Below are 15,609 nucleotides of genomic sequence, written 5' to 3' on the forward strand. Positions count from 1 at the left end.
CATTTTCAAAGTATATAAATAGCAATAGCAATTCGATCCTTTAATATACATTTAAGTAGCTATAAGGTTGCTGAATGATCTTATTCAATTTTAAAACAAACCTTTGGACAAAGCTGAGTTATCTTTTTCATGTGTTTTTAAACATTTTCTGAGTGACTAACCTGCTTCATGAGATTCAGGAAAACAACGTTGCTGCAGTAAAAAGACAATTAAAGCGTCTCTCCACGCCGTTCTGGGGCTTTGTGAGGGTAATGGATACTGAAGAGCTCCCAAAAGGATCCAGTTTAACATTACAGGAAGAGTGAAGTGATGTTACAGCCAGCAGGTGGTTGGTAGAGGAGTCACAAACAGGCTGTCTGGTTGCATCAGATCTCTGGCTTCACTGTCACTCCGCTCATCTGTTTTAAAGGTTTTGTGGTTTTTATACTGAGAATATTCCAGGGTTAATCTGGAACCAGATGCAGCCGTCACAATTCAAGTGAATTAGGATGCTGAGTTCCACCAGCTGGTCACATGTTCATCTGAAAACAGGGTTTCCATCAGACCTTATTTCCATATATTTCCATATGGACACATCTGGAAAACCACCACATAAGATCTCTTTACTTCTAATATTTCTAACAGGTGGAGATTTTACTTCCCACAAAGACTGAATGAATGCTGTAAAAAGCTCTTCTTCTGCTTTTAGCCTTGATTTGTCAAACCGAGTTAGGGTGCACTTGGTCCGCTTGGGGACTGGGTCCGGTTGGAGACTCGGTCCGGTTGGAGACTCGGTCCGGTTGGAGACTCGGTCCGGTTGGAGACTCGGTCCGACTGGGGACTGGGTCCGCTTGGGGACTGGGTCCGCTTGGGGACTGGGTCCGCTTGGGGACTGGGTCCAGCTGTAGGGGGGTGTATCCATGCGGATCGTGTTCACGCTGCACTTTGGTGAAACCAGCCAAACCATTAGAATAATATCTCCCCTTTCCCACCAGAGGTGGCGCTGCACTAGTATTTAGCAGAAGAGAGGACCAGACCGGCGTGAAGAAGAAAACTCTGTTTCCTCCACCTGCCAGTTAAACATGGAGACCAAACTATGGCTGTTTTGGGTTTTTATTGTGTCTTATGCAAGTATCCTGCAGAAATCCACTGCAACAATGGACGCAGTATGAACACCAGACGAGGCAGAGGACCCTTAACGCCATCGCTATGGATTTACCCACAATGCAACGCTACACCACATGCAGGAAGGGACTTGGTTTGTAGTCCGCTTCCTGTATTTGGTCTGCTTGAAACGGACCGAGACCTGCGTTTGTAGGCGGACCGAGTCGCTTCTTTGGTCCAGATCAGAATTTGGCACGCTCACATTTCCCCAAACGAAGCGACTTTCCGAGCAAACTGACTCGGATCAAACCGGCTGACGCGGATATGAGCTTAAACTAAATCCAGGTTTAATGACCAAACATCAAAAGTATACTCCACATGATCAAAAATTTACTCAATAACATCCATCAATCAGACTCTGACTTTGTTTTTAAGCATTTCTGTTGAAAGAAAATCTCCAAAACAAGAGGTTCATTTGTGACGATCAACAGCAGCTTCTGTGACAAAAGATTTTTTTTTATCCTGGTTCCAAAATAAAATTGTTCAATGCAGTCTTTCAGTATCCAGGAAGGTAAAATGATCAGTTTTCATTGGCTGAGCGTCAGTGATGGTAAACCAAGGTTTAAGTGTTAAACCAGTGAAGCATCGTTCAGATAATTACTTATGAGTCCGAAGTGGACTGTCCTCAGGGCGTCTAGTTCAGAGTGAGACCTCCAGGATGGAAAATGTCCAAACACTGAGTGATTTCATCCCCCTGCAGCCACGTCTCTGTTGTCTGCTGACATCCTGAAAAACACCTGATTCACTCCTCTGTAGAGCGAGGTAGCTGCTTCGGCAGCAAGCCTCTCTGTTAACACTCGCTAAAGCCTCATCACGACATGAGAGGCTCTGACTGACTCATGCACACCCACTCCAACTCAAACACAAAGACTGCAGGCTGCAGCAGCCAGGCTTACTGTACCTGTGTGGTTGGAAAACTGCACCGAGTTGATGGAGTCCACCTCAAACCCTAAAACCTGGACACAGAAGACACATAGAGGACAAAAAGAGGTCAGTAAACACAACGGAAAGCATTTTCAGCGTTATCTGGAGTAGCTTTTCTGTCCGTTTCATGAACAAAAATCCAAAATTCACTCATTTTAGCCCGATTTTCCAACTCTTTCTGATAAATATCTGTGTTTTTAGCCACTACTTCATGGTGTAAAGATATTTATACCTAAGTACAGGTGTCTGCTGCAAACAGGAAGCCTAAAGTCAGCTGACAGTTAGCTAACAGGACAGAAAACCTACATATCAGCTGAAAAACACAGCAGGTGCATGAAACACCAAACAGTGTATCAGTTTGGTGAATAATAATACGATACTATTTTAATTTGATTCAGGTGTCGGGATATCGCAGGTTGATTTCATCACATAGAAAACAAAAAACAACTAAAATATTAAAATCTTGTTTTATTCCTGAGCTTAATCAGATATTTAAATAAAAAACAATCTGTCATTTGAAGAAAAATAGACTGAGCATCTTTATCCTGTCTCTACTCTGCGCGCTCACTAGACAGTAAAAGTTAACTTTTGTCTCTTTCTTTGCGTTCCTTCTTGGCCTCATATTAAAATCCTTTTTTTTTCAGATTATGTTTTAATTTTTCCTGAATTCTGGTCAATTTTACTGTGAAGGTTTATCTTGTCTTTTGCTACTAAATCATCCATGATTTACATTCTAAAGCGTGTTGACATCACACGATGCTCCAGGCTGCAAAAAGTCTTCAATGCTGAATGGCAGGTAGTCAGTGTTGGGCGATACAACCAAATCTCATCTCCCAATGTCGCTCATTTTATCTCCCCATAACGATACATAACCATATAAACTGTGTAATGTTGTGTCAGTCATCAGTTATGTATCAGGTGTTGCTAGGCAACAGCAGCAGGGATCTCCTTCCATCTGGGGGAACTATGGCCGTATGACGTTCCACAGGTAAAAACCTGCTGCAGCGTCTGGAGTTTATTCTGAGCTTTCTCCTCCACTAGACGCTGCTTTTATTGACTCTATTCTTTATTCTTTATCCTGATTCCTGCAGGTGATGAAATGAGTTAGTTGTGTCGGAGTCCGTTGTTGGGACTGTGAGCTGGTCTGTTGTCGGTTCCACGTCGCTCCTTTCATATCCAAACCGCATCCAGACAGAAATTTCCCTCTTTTAGGAACAAGCTCATCAGTTTGGGTTGGCTGCTCATCTTTTAGAGAATTATCCTCTGAAACACGTCTGCTGCCGTCTTCCTACATGTTTATGTATCGCAGCGTGATGTAAAGCGTGTCTTCATGTAAAATACTGCAGTAAAGCAGCCTATCATGGCGTAAACGACAGAGCCTCATATGAAAGGACATTTTCTATTGTCCAGATGCTATATATCGTTTATATTACCCAGCCCTACAGGTAGTCGCTGTTGGTTGTCGGCCTTGCCGTTTACATACAGGGATTTCTCCAGATTCTCTCAATCTTTTAATGATATTTTCGGCTATAAGTGATGAAATCACTAAATTCTTGAAGTTGTACACTGAAAATAATTCCTAAACTGTTGGACTAGGTGTTTACGCAGTAGTTCACAAAGTGGTGACCCTTGCCTCATCGTTGCTTGTGAACAACAGAGCCCGTTGGGGATGTTCCTTTTATACCCAATCATGACACCCACATGTCTCCAGTGAACCTGTTCACCTGTGGAATGACCTCCGCAGGTGTTTCTAAGCATTCCTCAGCTTTCCCGTCTTTTAGTTCTCCTGTTCCAGCTGTACTGGATCATGTTGCAGGTATTGTATTTAAAATGACTGAATATTAAAAAATAAAAAAACGTGACATTTATCAGTTTGGATAAAAGTAGTTTCCATCTTATGTTTTCTGCAACATCCCAAGCCGAGTGAGAAGCTGAGTTTTCAGGTTGTTAACTTAGAAATAAAACCCAGTTCTGACTGGATCCTCCACTCAATCTGTCGCAGAGATAAAAACATCCTCTCAGTTTAACCTTGGCTTTATAAACAAACTTGACGTCCTCTCACTCCATCTTAAATAAACCACCAGAGAAGCAAACACACGTCTCGTGCACACGTGCAGTTGGCCGTTATCTGAATGGCTTAATTTAATTGGACGAGAGCAGGCAGAGTGAAGCGCTCTGTTCTTTTCAACTGACTTTCAGAAAGAAGTACGGCCGATTACCCAGAAGAAAGGAGGAGATGTTAATGCTGACCTTGGAGGAATGCTCCTGAGAGTATGGTGAGTGTGTGCTGTACTTTCTGGAAGGTGAACTGGTCTGTTTGTGTCATTAGATTCAGAAAATCTGCCTGAGATGCATTGTTGTGGTCAGGATGACGATTTTTTTTTTTAGTCTTTAGGATTTTCTGTTGGGAATTCCTTAATTAGCAAAGAGGTCGGAGTCTTAAGCTCCTTTTCCAGACAGGAGAGGCTGCATGTGAGAATGAAAATGAGTTTACTCAGACAGTTTCTATGTAATAACTCTGGAAACTGACCATGAATACAGCAGGTTATCCTTTATAGCAGGACAACCATGAGGCCATGCTTGGCCCCAAAGTGCCACAGAAAACTTTCAGTGTTGTACCTGTGGACCGTCAAGGTCACACGGGACAGCATAAGTTAACAAGAAAAATTATGGTTATCCATGAAAAGTTCAGTTACAAGCCGCTGTGGAGGTAATGTGTCGGTTAGCTGTTCAACATGCTGCAATAAGCATAAAAAGACACTCAGCTGAACCAATCAGAACCTCCGGCAGTTAAAAGTGAAGCCAGAAGTTGCAGTTCCCCCTTCATCCACTAGGGGCTCCAAAACAGAGCAAATCCCCATAGACTCCCATGTTAAAAAGACCAACTTCACAGCAGAAATAAACATGTTTACAGCAGGAATAAACATGTTCACAGCAGAAATAAACATGTTCACAGCAGGAATAAACATGTTCACAGCAGAAATAAACATGTTTACAGCAGAAATAAACATGTTTACAGCAGAAATAAACATGTTTAAGATCAATTATTTCTCAATATTGCACATATTTAGGGGCGTGTCATTTTGATTGACAGGTACCCGATCTCCCGCTTCAAGTAAGAAGAACGTAGAACAACCGCGGTTGCTTTTCTTTCTTATTCTTACCCTCATTGTCCAATTAATGCAGAGAAGCCACTTTATTACGTCTCCGACTATTTTCAAACTTCGAAAGTTTGGGAACCTCTGCTCTACAGGAACTCTAAACCACTCGAGCCACCTCTGGAGGTCTCTCAAACATCGGGAGGAGAAGTGATTCTCGGCTTTTCAGTCACACTAAATACCACTAATCAGCACTTTGGACCAACATGTCCCTCACGCAGGTGTCAAACTCCAGTCCTCGAGGTATCCAGCAGGTTTTGATGTTTACCTCCACCAACACAGCTGATTCAAATCAAATGGATCCAGCAGCTTCTTGTCAACCTGCTTATGAATTTCAGTCAGGTGTGTTGGAGCATGGAAACCACAAAAACCTGCAGGGTAGTGGCTCTTGAGGACTGGAGTCTGACACCTGTGAGGATAACCGATAAATACAGCTCCTGATCAGTAATGTGGCGATATGCAGATATGGTTCCCTTCAGTCAATGAAAGAAAAACTCACAATGGTCACAGAAATAACTGGAATCTGGCAAAGTAATAAAATAAAAATCCTATGATATGTAACTAATTAAAATCAGATGTTGCTTTTCAACCAGACTTCAACAGAATTCTATAAAAAATAAACTCATGAAACAGTTCTGGACAAACACGCAACATTCGGCCATTAAACTGAGCCGCATCGATCCTTTTCCACTTCTGATCAGATATCTGTAGTTCGGTATCGGCTGATAAGTCGATACCAATCCAGACAGGTCATCGTGTAGCCGTCCAATGAAAACTCAAAGAATCCTCATAAATAAAGAGGATAAAGTGGTTTCTGGTGGATTTGGTTAGCCGACGTGACAAAGCGCCTACATGCAGAAAAAACTTGTTTAATAGAGTGAAATAAATAAAACTGGGGTGTTTTACAGTTATCTAGTAAAGGCAGACACCACTTCCTTCCTCTGGTGGAGTCCCTCCACTATCTCCTCGACATTCCCATTTGGTGGAACGCATGAAGAAGCCTCTGACTGAACATGCTGGGCTGTTTTGTGTAGAGAATAAGAAAAATTGTTCATTATTTTCAGCAGCTTGTGTAGTTATTTTCTTTGGACATTCAGATCCAGAGACGTTCTAGAAAAATTAAACACGTTTCCCATATACTGATTTAAACCTCTGTGTTTACCTTTTTCTTTTCTTAAAATAAAATAAAACCTCGGTGTTTACCTTTTTCTTTTCTTATAATAAAATAAAACCTCGGTGTTTACCTTTTTCTTTTCTTAAAATAAATTTTAAAAAACTGCTTACCTTTTTCTTTTCTTATAATAAACAATAAAACCTCTGTTTACCTTTTTCTTTTCTAAAAATAAATAAATATATAAATAAATAAAATGAAATGGCTTAACTTTTTTCTTTTTTTCTTATAAGATAAAACTGCTTACTTTTTTCTTTTTCATTTTAAAATAAATAAAATAAAAAACTGTTTACCTTTCTTTTTTTTCTAAAAATAAATGAAAAAAACCTGTGTTCACCTTTTTCTTAAAATAAATAAAAATGGTTTTTCTTATAAAGAAAACTGCTTACTTTTTTATCTTTTCTTCTTAAAATAAATTAAGTTTAAAAAAAACTACCTTTTTTTCTTTTTCTTCTTAAAATAAATAAAATTAAAAAATCTGTGTTTACCTTCTCTTTTTTTTCTTCTTCAAAAAATAGATTAATAAATAACCCTCTGTATTTACAGATTACTACTCTCTCTCTCTCTGTTCAGATCCTCAGATCGCTGGCGGGGTGTTAGCTGAGGGAATCTTCCGCTTCAGCTGCGTCGGAGTTGCATCCAAACACAAACTGAAAACTTTCTGCCGTCTGCAGCCAAACGTTGGCCGACAGAGGAAGCTCCTCTCCCAGGATGTTCTTTAGTCAGCAGGCCTCCTGTAGACCCAGAACATGCTGGGTCTGGAGCTTTGAGACCGAGCTGCATCGTTCCGCTTCAACGTTTCTAATTTATTTAAAGGCATCCGAACACGGAGCCAAAGATAGTCCGAATGGTTTATTAGGTGTAAGTCTACATGAGCAGCAATGTTTCGGAAAGGAAACGTTGAGGCATCTTGGTTTGGGTTTTATTATTGGCGTCAGCTGACAAAATGTTCTGACCTCAAGCAGCCTGAGCAGGAATACTACTGCTGTGTGAGACGGTTCACACCGACGACAAGGAGAGAATCTGCATGTGGAGAGACTGTCCACCGTCTCGGGTCTGAATGGGCCCAGAAACGTCTGATGCGTTCAAGTTCTGATGGAAAACATGAACATTTGTGCTTTTTATGTAATTTCAAAGCTTGAAAGTTGGACTTTAAGCAGGAAAAAACAGAGAATCTGAACATTTTCCTCTTCACTCTGAGGCTGAGTCTGTCTCCATCTTCAATTCCATCACAAGGAGAAATCCAGCCAATCAGAGCGCTACTTCCTCATACCGCTGTCTTCAGCTCGCAGAGAGAGGGATGCCCAGCACACTGGCCGACATCATCATCATCTTCCCACACCAGCTTAATGCTGGTTCTTACTCTGAGCAGTGATGGGAATGCCACCACTTATTTATTCTTACTTATTTATTCCCAAATCATCTCATCCATACGCCAAAAATGCAGCTTTGTCATTATTACAGGAAAAAAGGCTGGAAAAGCAGATTCCTGGAGAGTTCCCTGAATGCAGCTGGCGGTAACGTGTCCCGCTTTTCTATGGTTCCGATTCACCATAAAAACTTTCAACACATAAATGTGTGACTTTGTAAAGCGTCTATTTCCAAGGTGACTTGCTTTCTTTGTGCTGATCCAGCATTTCTTTGACCCACCGCAGACCAGCGACCACCTGCGTGGCTGTAAACGTGCACAGATCCGAGCTCCGGAGCTGTACGACACGCTGATGGACGTCCCTAACGGGAGCTGGACGACTTTCCTCCCACATTAAAGCTGAACAAACAGCCGTAATAAGGCTGAACATTCCTGTCTGAGCTGAACCGTGGTGGCGAGCATCGAAGCCCAGCAGCCATTAGGACAGCCGAGGCGGCTGCAGGCTAAAAATAATCCCGACAGAGAGAAGGATGACGGGACACACACTCACACTGCTGCTGGTTGGAGATGGGAAACTAGAACCAGCAGCGTCTCCATCAAGGTGCTTTTAGACAATGCAGCCTATCTGTGCGGACGCTGGGCACCATGAAGGGAGACGAGTGTCGTTTTCATGGCCAGCAGGAGCCAAAACCCCGTCTCCTCGCACTTCATATCAGATCAGTGGCTTGTTTTAAATCATGCTCGCTTTGTCTTCTTGTACGATGCTGTGGGAACTCTTCTTCAGGTGGACTTTAGGAGAGGTCAAGGTGCTTTTCGGCTTTCCAACAAGCTGAAGGCAGGAAGAAGCACCACGCAGCTCAGTGATGGAGGAAAACACATCGAATTATAACAAGATGGAAAATGGCTGAAAATCATCAACTGTTTCTGTGTCGGGTCGGCAGCTTTTGGGGTTACTCAGTAACCAAACCGGGTCGCATGATGCTCATTAATGTATTACCTAACGTATAGTTTACATTGCTGACCAGTTCAAGGCCGTCCGATCAGCCCTTTAACCCTTCCAACTCCAACCTGGGTCCGATTTACACGGCGTAACTACGCACTCAGCTCCTTTTGCACCAAAAACATCTCCTCTTTATTCCAGGAAAACGGCTCCTGACTGGACATCAGTGTCAATTTAAGCTCCTGATTGGTGGAGAGTTTGGGTTACAATGGATATTTCTCAGTAAAATAGTTAGAAAACTTACAATGATATGATGAATGATAATCGTTGTGGATTTACCGTCTAGCATCTCTGAATAAACACTTCGTTCAGCAGCTGGATGATAAACATCTGGACAGAAATGATGGAAAACCCCCGTGTGACATTTCTAAGACAGTTAGGTGTCTCTTCAGGTGTTTCTCTAATAAAACACACCCAGAGGTGAGGAAACATCTGTAGCAGGAAGGAAACACGCCAGATAACCCAGAGCTTCGTCAGAAAACCTAAAGCAGCCAAAGTCGTATTGATCATTTGTCCGTCCTGCACTCTGAGTTGCACGTTATCGGCTGCACGAGGACAGATTTGTGTCCGTTCAAATGTTTTCACTCCGACCGGCACAGCTGACCGACGGCTGCCAACTACTTACAGCAACCTGAGTCGCCGTGGCAACCAGATAACAGGATGACGGCGACATCCCAGGTTACCTCCGTTCTGCAGCCCGGCTGGGCCGGTTACTGATTACTGTCCGATGGACTAACTATGTCAGACTTACTCCATTCATCATGTTGGTTTGAGATTATTCTCTCTAACTAGTCCAGAAATAATAATCCTGAGCGGGACTGGGTGGAAATGATGTGCAAACAGAAGCTAAAAGTTTTTCTCTGGTCATTAAAAGCAAAAAGCAGACGTTGCGTCTGCTGTTGGACGCCTGGCTGGAAGAAGAAGCCTTTCATGTTGGAAGTAAAACAGGAAGAAAAGGCCGAGTTGTGCTGAACGACACCAGAACTGGACTGAAACTCCGAGGCAACAGGTCAGATGGGAGATTAATCCTCCCTGGAGTCGTCAGATTGTTGAAGCAGCGTGGGAACATCTGGACCGAGATCAAAATAAACACGTTTTTTATGCTTTTTAAAATCTGTAAAGCACTTTGTGCTGCATTTCATTGCTCCATAAATAAAGTTTGATTTGATTAAAGCAGCTTGGAAAGTATTTCTATGCAAAGCTCATCTGGGAACTGAACATTTTTTCATAAATAGAGGAACTGGATCAGGAACTGGATCAGGAACTGGATCAGGATCTGGATCAGGATCTGGATGGTTCTGATCTGTAAAACGCTGCCTGGTAAACTTCAATAAAACACACGGCAGACATTCATGCCACCATATTTCTGATCCAAGTAAATAAATCAGGTTTATTCTGAGCAGAATGAAAACCAGTTCTCATCTCAGGCTGTCTGTTATTCATGCTGACTTATCTCATTTCTGTTTATTAATCATGATTTACAGGTAAGGAAGCTTTTATTCCTTTATGATTGCATTAAAGGGAAATTTAACATTTGGAGAAAGATCTACTGAGATCATGCAAAAGTCTGATTAAACCTCCTAGTTGTTATAAAACTGATCAGATTGCATATCTCTGCTTACGGTAATCAATAACCTTCATGTCTGCAAGAAAACCTCCATTACCTGAATGACAGGTGTCCTGCAACACATTAGTGTCTTGTGTCTGTAAATCTTCCAATAAAGGACGCAGAATCATCAATATCTGCATTGAAAACATGTTTTGGGGATGGGGGGGCTGATTCTGGAGGTGACATTACACCTGTCATCACGGCTACAGGCTGACATATAGACTAGGATAACCTTCATTTTTATGGTGAAATCTGGTTCATAAAACATTTTGTTCCTAAAAAAACAGATTAAATTACAGCTCCAACAGGATGTTAGCGAAGATTATACCAACTCTCCTAGCATGCCGTTTGCATATGTTGCTGTAAATATGTGGAGAAACGTTGCAGGTGTTGCTAATTAAAAGATAAACATGTCAGCCTTGGTCGTGTCGCTGTCCGATAATGGGTGCAGGCCGTTTGGATTTACCTGTAACGGGAAAGACGCACTCTTGTTGCCCACGTATCCCCGGACTACATGGCTCTGGATAGACAGCACGCGGCACTCCATGGCGGCTCCGGGTCAGCCGGGGAGAGAGGAAGGTGATCCGGTACTCAGAGGGAACCGAGTCTCCGCATAACCCCGCGAGGAGAGGCTGTTTCTACGCAACAACACGCCGCGCGGGCTGGCTGTAGTTAGCCTGCTAGTTAGCCTGCGAGCTAACCAGCTGAGCGGCGGACGCAGATGTGAGAGCAAGCAGCGCGTGAGGACGGTTGTAGTGATGTGCTAATGGTGTGCTGAGCGTGTGCGCGTGTATGTCGTGACGGAAGGAGGTGAGCGCGTGCGGAAACACGCGCACAAACAAGCTGCGACCGTTAATTATCGTGAACGAGCTGCTGGATGAGAGTTAAGGTGGAAGACTGTCGCGTGCTGGTCAGATATTCCAGAGGTCGCGTGAAGCAAGGGCAAAACCGGGCAAAACTCTCTCACACTCACACTCACTCACTCACTCACTCACACACACACACACACACACACACACACACACACACACACACACATGCACGCGCACGCCGGTATTACGTACAGGCAATCAGTGTGACCGCCTAAGCTGAATGACGTCAGGGCCGAGTCCTTAAATCAACGCAGTTGGAGCTGAAATCAGGTGTTTTTATTCCCTTCCTCCGTTTCACATCTTCTCCTGGATAATATTTATCATTAAAAATGAATGCTAAATAATAAAAAATATATATTTAAATATACATTTGTGGGTTTTTTTCTAGTGAGTGACTCACCATTTCTATGACAGAGTCGTGACTGGGGGGGGGGGGGGGGTTGACTTGGCAAAACCAGCCTCTGTTGCTGCACAACACAACCATCAGCAGGAACTCAGAGCCTGTAGACGTAAATATAGCCGGTTAATACAGGTAGGGGTGGTCAAGCTCTGATGGAGTGAGTTAAGGAGACAGACATCTTGCTGGCAGCTCCACCTGCCGTTGGATGAAGCTCCACCTGCCGCTGGATGGTGCTCCACCTGCCGCTGGACGGTGCTCCACCTGCCGTTGGATGAAGCTCCACCTGCCGTTGGATGAAGCTCCACCTGCCGCTGGACGGTGCTCCACCTGCCGTTGGATGAAGCTCCACCTGCCGTTGGATGAAGCTCCACCTGCCGCTGGACGGTGCTCCACCTGCCGTTGGATGAAGCTCCACCTGCCGCTGGACGATGCTTCACCTGCCGTTGGACGGTGCTCCACCTGCCGTTGGACGATGCTTCACCTGCCGTTGGACGGTGCTCCACCTGCCGTTGGACGGTGCTCCACCTGCCGTTGGATGAAGCTCTAACTGCATCTCAGACACAAGCACATGTTAAACATCCATTAAAACCAAAAATCACACGACAAACAGGAATCCACGCTTCCATGCTGCTGAAACGAGGAGGTAGAGGTGGATGATGAAAGAAAAGAGGTTCCCTGGACTGTTTGGAGTCCGTTTTGGAGCAAAACTTTATTCAGTTTTTTAAACAATAAATATGTGACAATGTGGAGTGAAAATGCGTGTTAATAATTTAGTACCACAGAGCTGCTGCAGCACAAGTTAAAAATACAAACTTAAGCTCCATGTTGAATTGGATTATAAATATTCAGACGTGGCAGCTGAAGCCTTATTTCACTGGAGCCATTACATCCCTACTACTATAAATCAATGCATACATTAAACAGAGGCTCATTTGTCAGATTTGTTGTGTTACCATGGAGATGGCTCCAGAAATGTGGAGACATCTTGCACATGTTTCTGAAAGCTGTGCAACAGTCTGGTTGAGGCAAACTTTATTAGCCTTTAAGGTGGTTTTCTAAGTTTTTAAAGACATCTTGTTTGTTCTTTGGCTGGTTTGCACACAAAGCATCATTTAAATGAAGCCACTATGCATTGTGATTTAGAATAATTTCTATTTAAATTAAGGTAATTTATGGCAGCTTCATCTTTTTCAGTGCTGATTCATAATGAGTTAACTCCAAGAATATGCCGTGAGAGTATGACTGTTTTCACCAGTCTCTGTTTAGTAAGAAGCTTTAATTCTAATGTGCAAAGTGGAGTTTTTAATCGACCGCAGCCGGAAATGTTTATGAGTTCAGCCTAAAGCCTTCTGTTTATGTCTGCAGGTACGCAGCACAGTGTTTCTCATTATGTACTGAACATGTACTATTATGTTTTCCATCCTAAAGCAGTCACAGATGTGTTTCTTCCGTCGTGTGCCGAGATAAAAAGAAAAGTACTTTTTTTAAATTTTTTTTTATCCCAATTACTTTTATGAAGCCAAATCAGAGCCAGATGTCCTTAAAGGCCCATTTATGCTGGACGCAGATGGACGGACAGTTTCGGTCGATAGTTTAGCTATCTGTCTCTTGCCAAAGAAAACGGAGCGATACTACCAGAAATCACCGGGGGCAGTGTTGAGTTGCACAGCTGGCAAACAACAAAAGAAGAGGATCAGGAGGAAGGACACGGCGCAAAAACTGCCAAATAAAAAGCACCTGAAGAAGACGCACAAGTTTTTTTTTTCTTCATTTTTATTGTTTCTAAATGAATGTTTGCAGTTTAGAACATGTACAAAATACTGATAAATGTAATTATACAGATGATCAGTAACAAGAAGGTGAGAGAAAATAAAGAGTACATGCAGATCATTCAGAAGGGGTTCAAACAATATATTCATAGTTTGTAAGCTTTAGATGCTGTATTTTCATTTTGAGGTACATAAAAATAAGCACTCAGATTGGAATTTTTAAAGAATTTTATTTTATGTATAAAACCTCCTAAAATCAGTAAGTTGATGATGAATGATTAATTTTTGGTGAAGTTAGAGTTTCTAAATAATATCAGCAGATCAGACTCATTTAGAGAAAAATTCTTGTTCGAATGTTTCTTAAGATCTAATTAGAAATCAGACCAGAATTTATAGAAAATGCACACGTTACAAAAAAAAAAGAAATAAGTGACCTACAGTTTCAGTCATTTAGGCAAAAACTGCACATTTCCCTTAAACCAGGTCTGCACTGTATCTATAAATGAGAGTTAACGGTAATATTTAAACATAATTTTAAAGAGCAGCTTTTTGATCTTGTTTAGAAGTATAAACTTAAAAGGAAGAGTAAATATATGTTTTACCATCCAGTGTTTGTTGGGGCCACCTGGATCTAGCAGGTGGTTTTAGTAGAAAGCAATTTTCTTATGACAGCATCTGTAAAATTCCTCAAAATATCTGTAAAATTAATTCAAAATAAAGAAAAAGAATATCAAATGTTTGCATCAATTATGAATTTCAATGTGATTATTTTAATGAGTTTTTCTAAATTAATTATTGTCGGTATTTTACTTTTTAGGATGTGATTTTTTTTTCTTTTTGTTTCATATTTCAGATTTTCACAATAAAGTTTATTTACAGTTTCAGATATTTATTTCACCTTCAGACTTATTTTACACTTTTCAGAATTCAGTTTTTTAGTTTTGAAGTTTTGGCCGTCATCCGGTGTGGTGGGCGTGGCTAAGGGCGATAGGGGCGTGGCATCACGATTGACAACGGAACATGATGCTGACGACGTTTCCTCTATCAAGCTGCCTTCGTGAGATTGTAGAGAGTTTTTAGCGATATCTGAGCGGCATTTAGAAACGTGTTATTTTTATTGTAATGTTTAGATTTTGCACAGTTCTAGCAGTAATCAAAATGCAGTTATTTTATTGCTGTATTTATTTATATATATTTATGTTTTTGTATTTATTTGCAGTAACAGAAAAGTAGAACATGACATGAAACATGAAAGCTGACTTTGTTTAAACGTATTGAGACTCAACTGTTCTTAAGTGTTCATAAACAGAAATGAATTAATGCGACGATATTTATAAAAAGTTCGGAGGAAGGAATTAGTAACACATTTGTTCATAATTAGTGAATGATGCCAAATGACTTTTCACCTGGATCCAATATATCTATACGGGAACTTTTTACAGATAACTCTTTCCTCTCGACTCACATCCACGACCTAAAATAATAAAAACGCTCGTATCAATACGATGGGATGTGTTGATGGAATAAATAACATAAATGTGGTTAAAAAAAACAAAAACACATGACTAATGTGGACAGCTGAAATCTTGGTCCAACTGAATTTTATTCTGAACATTGAAAGACAACAACGTACATCTTCTTCTACAGTGATAATTAACAGCAGGCTGTCTTTATGGCCTCCACAGCGCTCATATATTAACTCTCAGATAACAGCAGTATTTTACACAACCTGGAAGGTAGACAGTAAGAATGGTTTCAAACTGGGTTACTGGGGGGGGGGTGTAGAGGCTTAGCAGGGAGCCGTACATCATCATCATCATCGTCAGTTTCAGTCTGAGAAAACACAAACATTCGCTCACACCTTCCTCCACAGAGTCGAGCTGCTGATTGGACAGTGGCTGGTCACTAAGGTAACGGTTGTCTCAGTGATTATTCATACTAGTACTATAACCGTGGCGTTAAATTAAAAGGTCTAACTATATGAACAGGTAAAGTAGCTAGCTAACATTTCTGTAGCGGTTGTCTCGCCTGCTGGCTAATGCAGTCGCCATTTTTAATCCTCAGGTCAATAAACTAGAAAGATTTACACTGCCTGGAAAATAAATCCTGAGGGTTTTTTCTTTTATTTTTCTTTTTTAACCTGAAAATTACATTAATGATATGCTAAATGTGTAGCTGTTACCAACAGAAAAGT

General features: G+C 41.6%; 1 protein-coding gene across 1 annotated transcript in view; it reads right to left on the reverse strand.

Moving 5' to 3' along the window:
* Positions 1-11,352, reverse strand: part of LOC306762742 (pyridoxal kinase-like) — a 35,082-nt gene extending 23,730 nt beyond the window's left edge. Inside the window, exons 1-2 of the mRNA XM_079249342.1 lie at positions 10,841-11,352; positions 2,045-2,099 (exon numbers count right to left, since the gene is read on the reverse strand). Coding sequence (XP_079105468.1) covers positions 2,045-2,099; positions 10,841-10,921 — 136 coding nt within the window. The 5' untranslated portion in view covers positions 10,922-11,352. The remainder of the gene's footprint in view (positions 1-2,044; positions 2,100-10,840) is intronic.
* Positions 11,353-15,609: the final 4,257 nt, after the last annotated feature.

The sequence above is a fragment of the Telmatherina bonti genome, assembly GCF_933228915.1.
Source record: "Telmatherina bonti genome assembly, chromosome: 11".
Lineage (NCBI taxonomy): Eukaryota > Metazoa > Chordata > Actinopteri > Atheriniformes > Telmatherinidae > Telmatherina > Telmatherina bonti.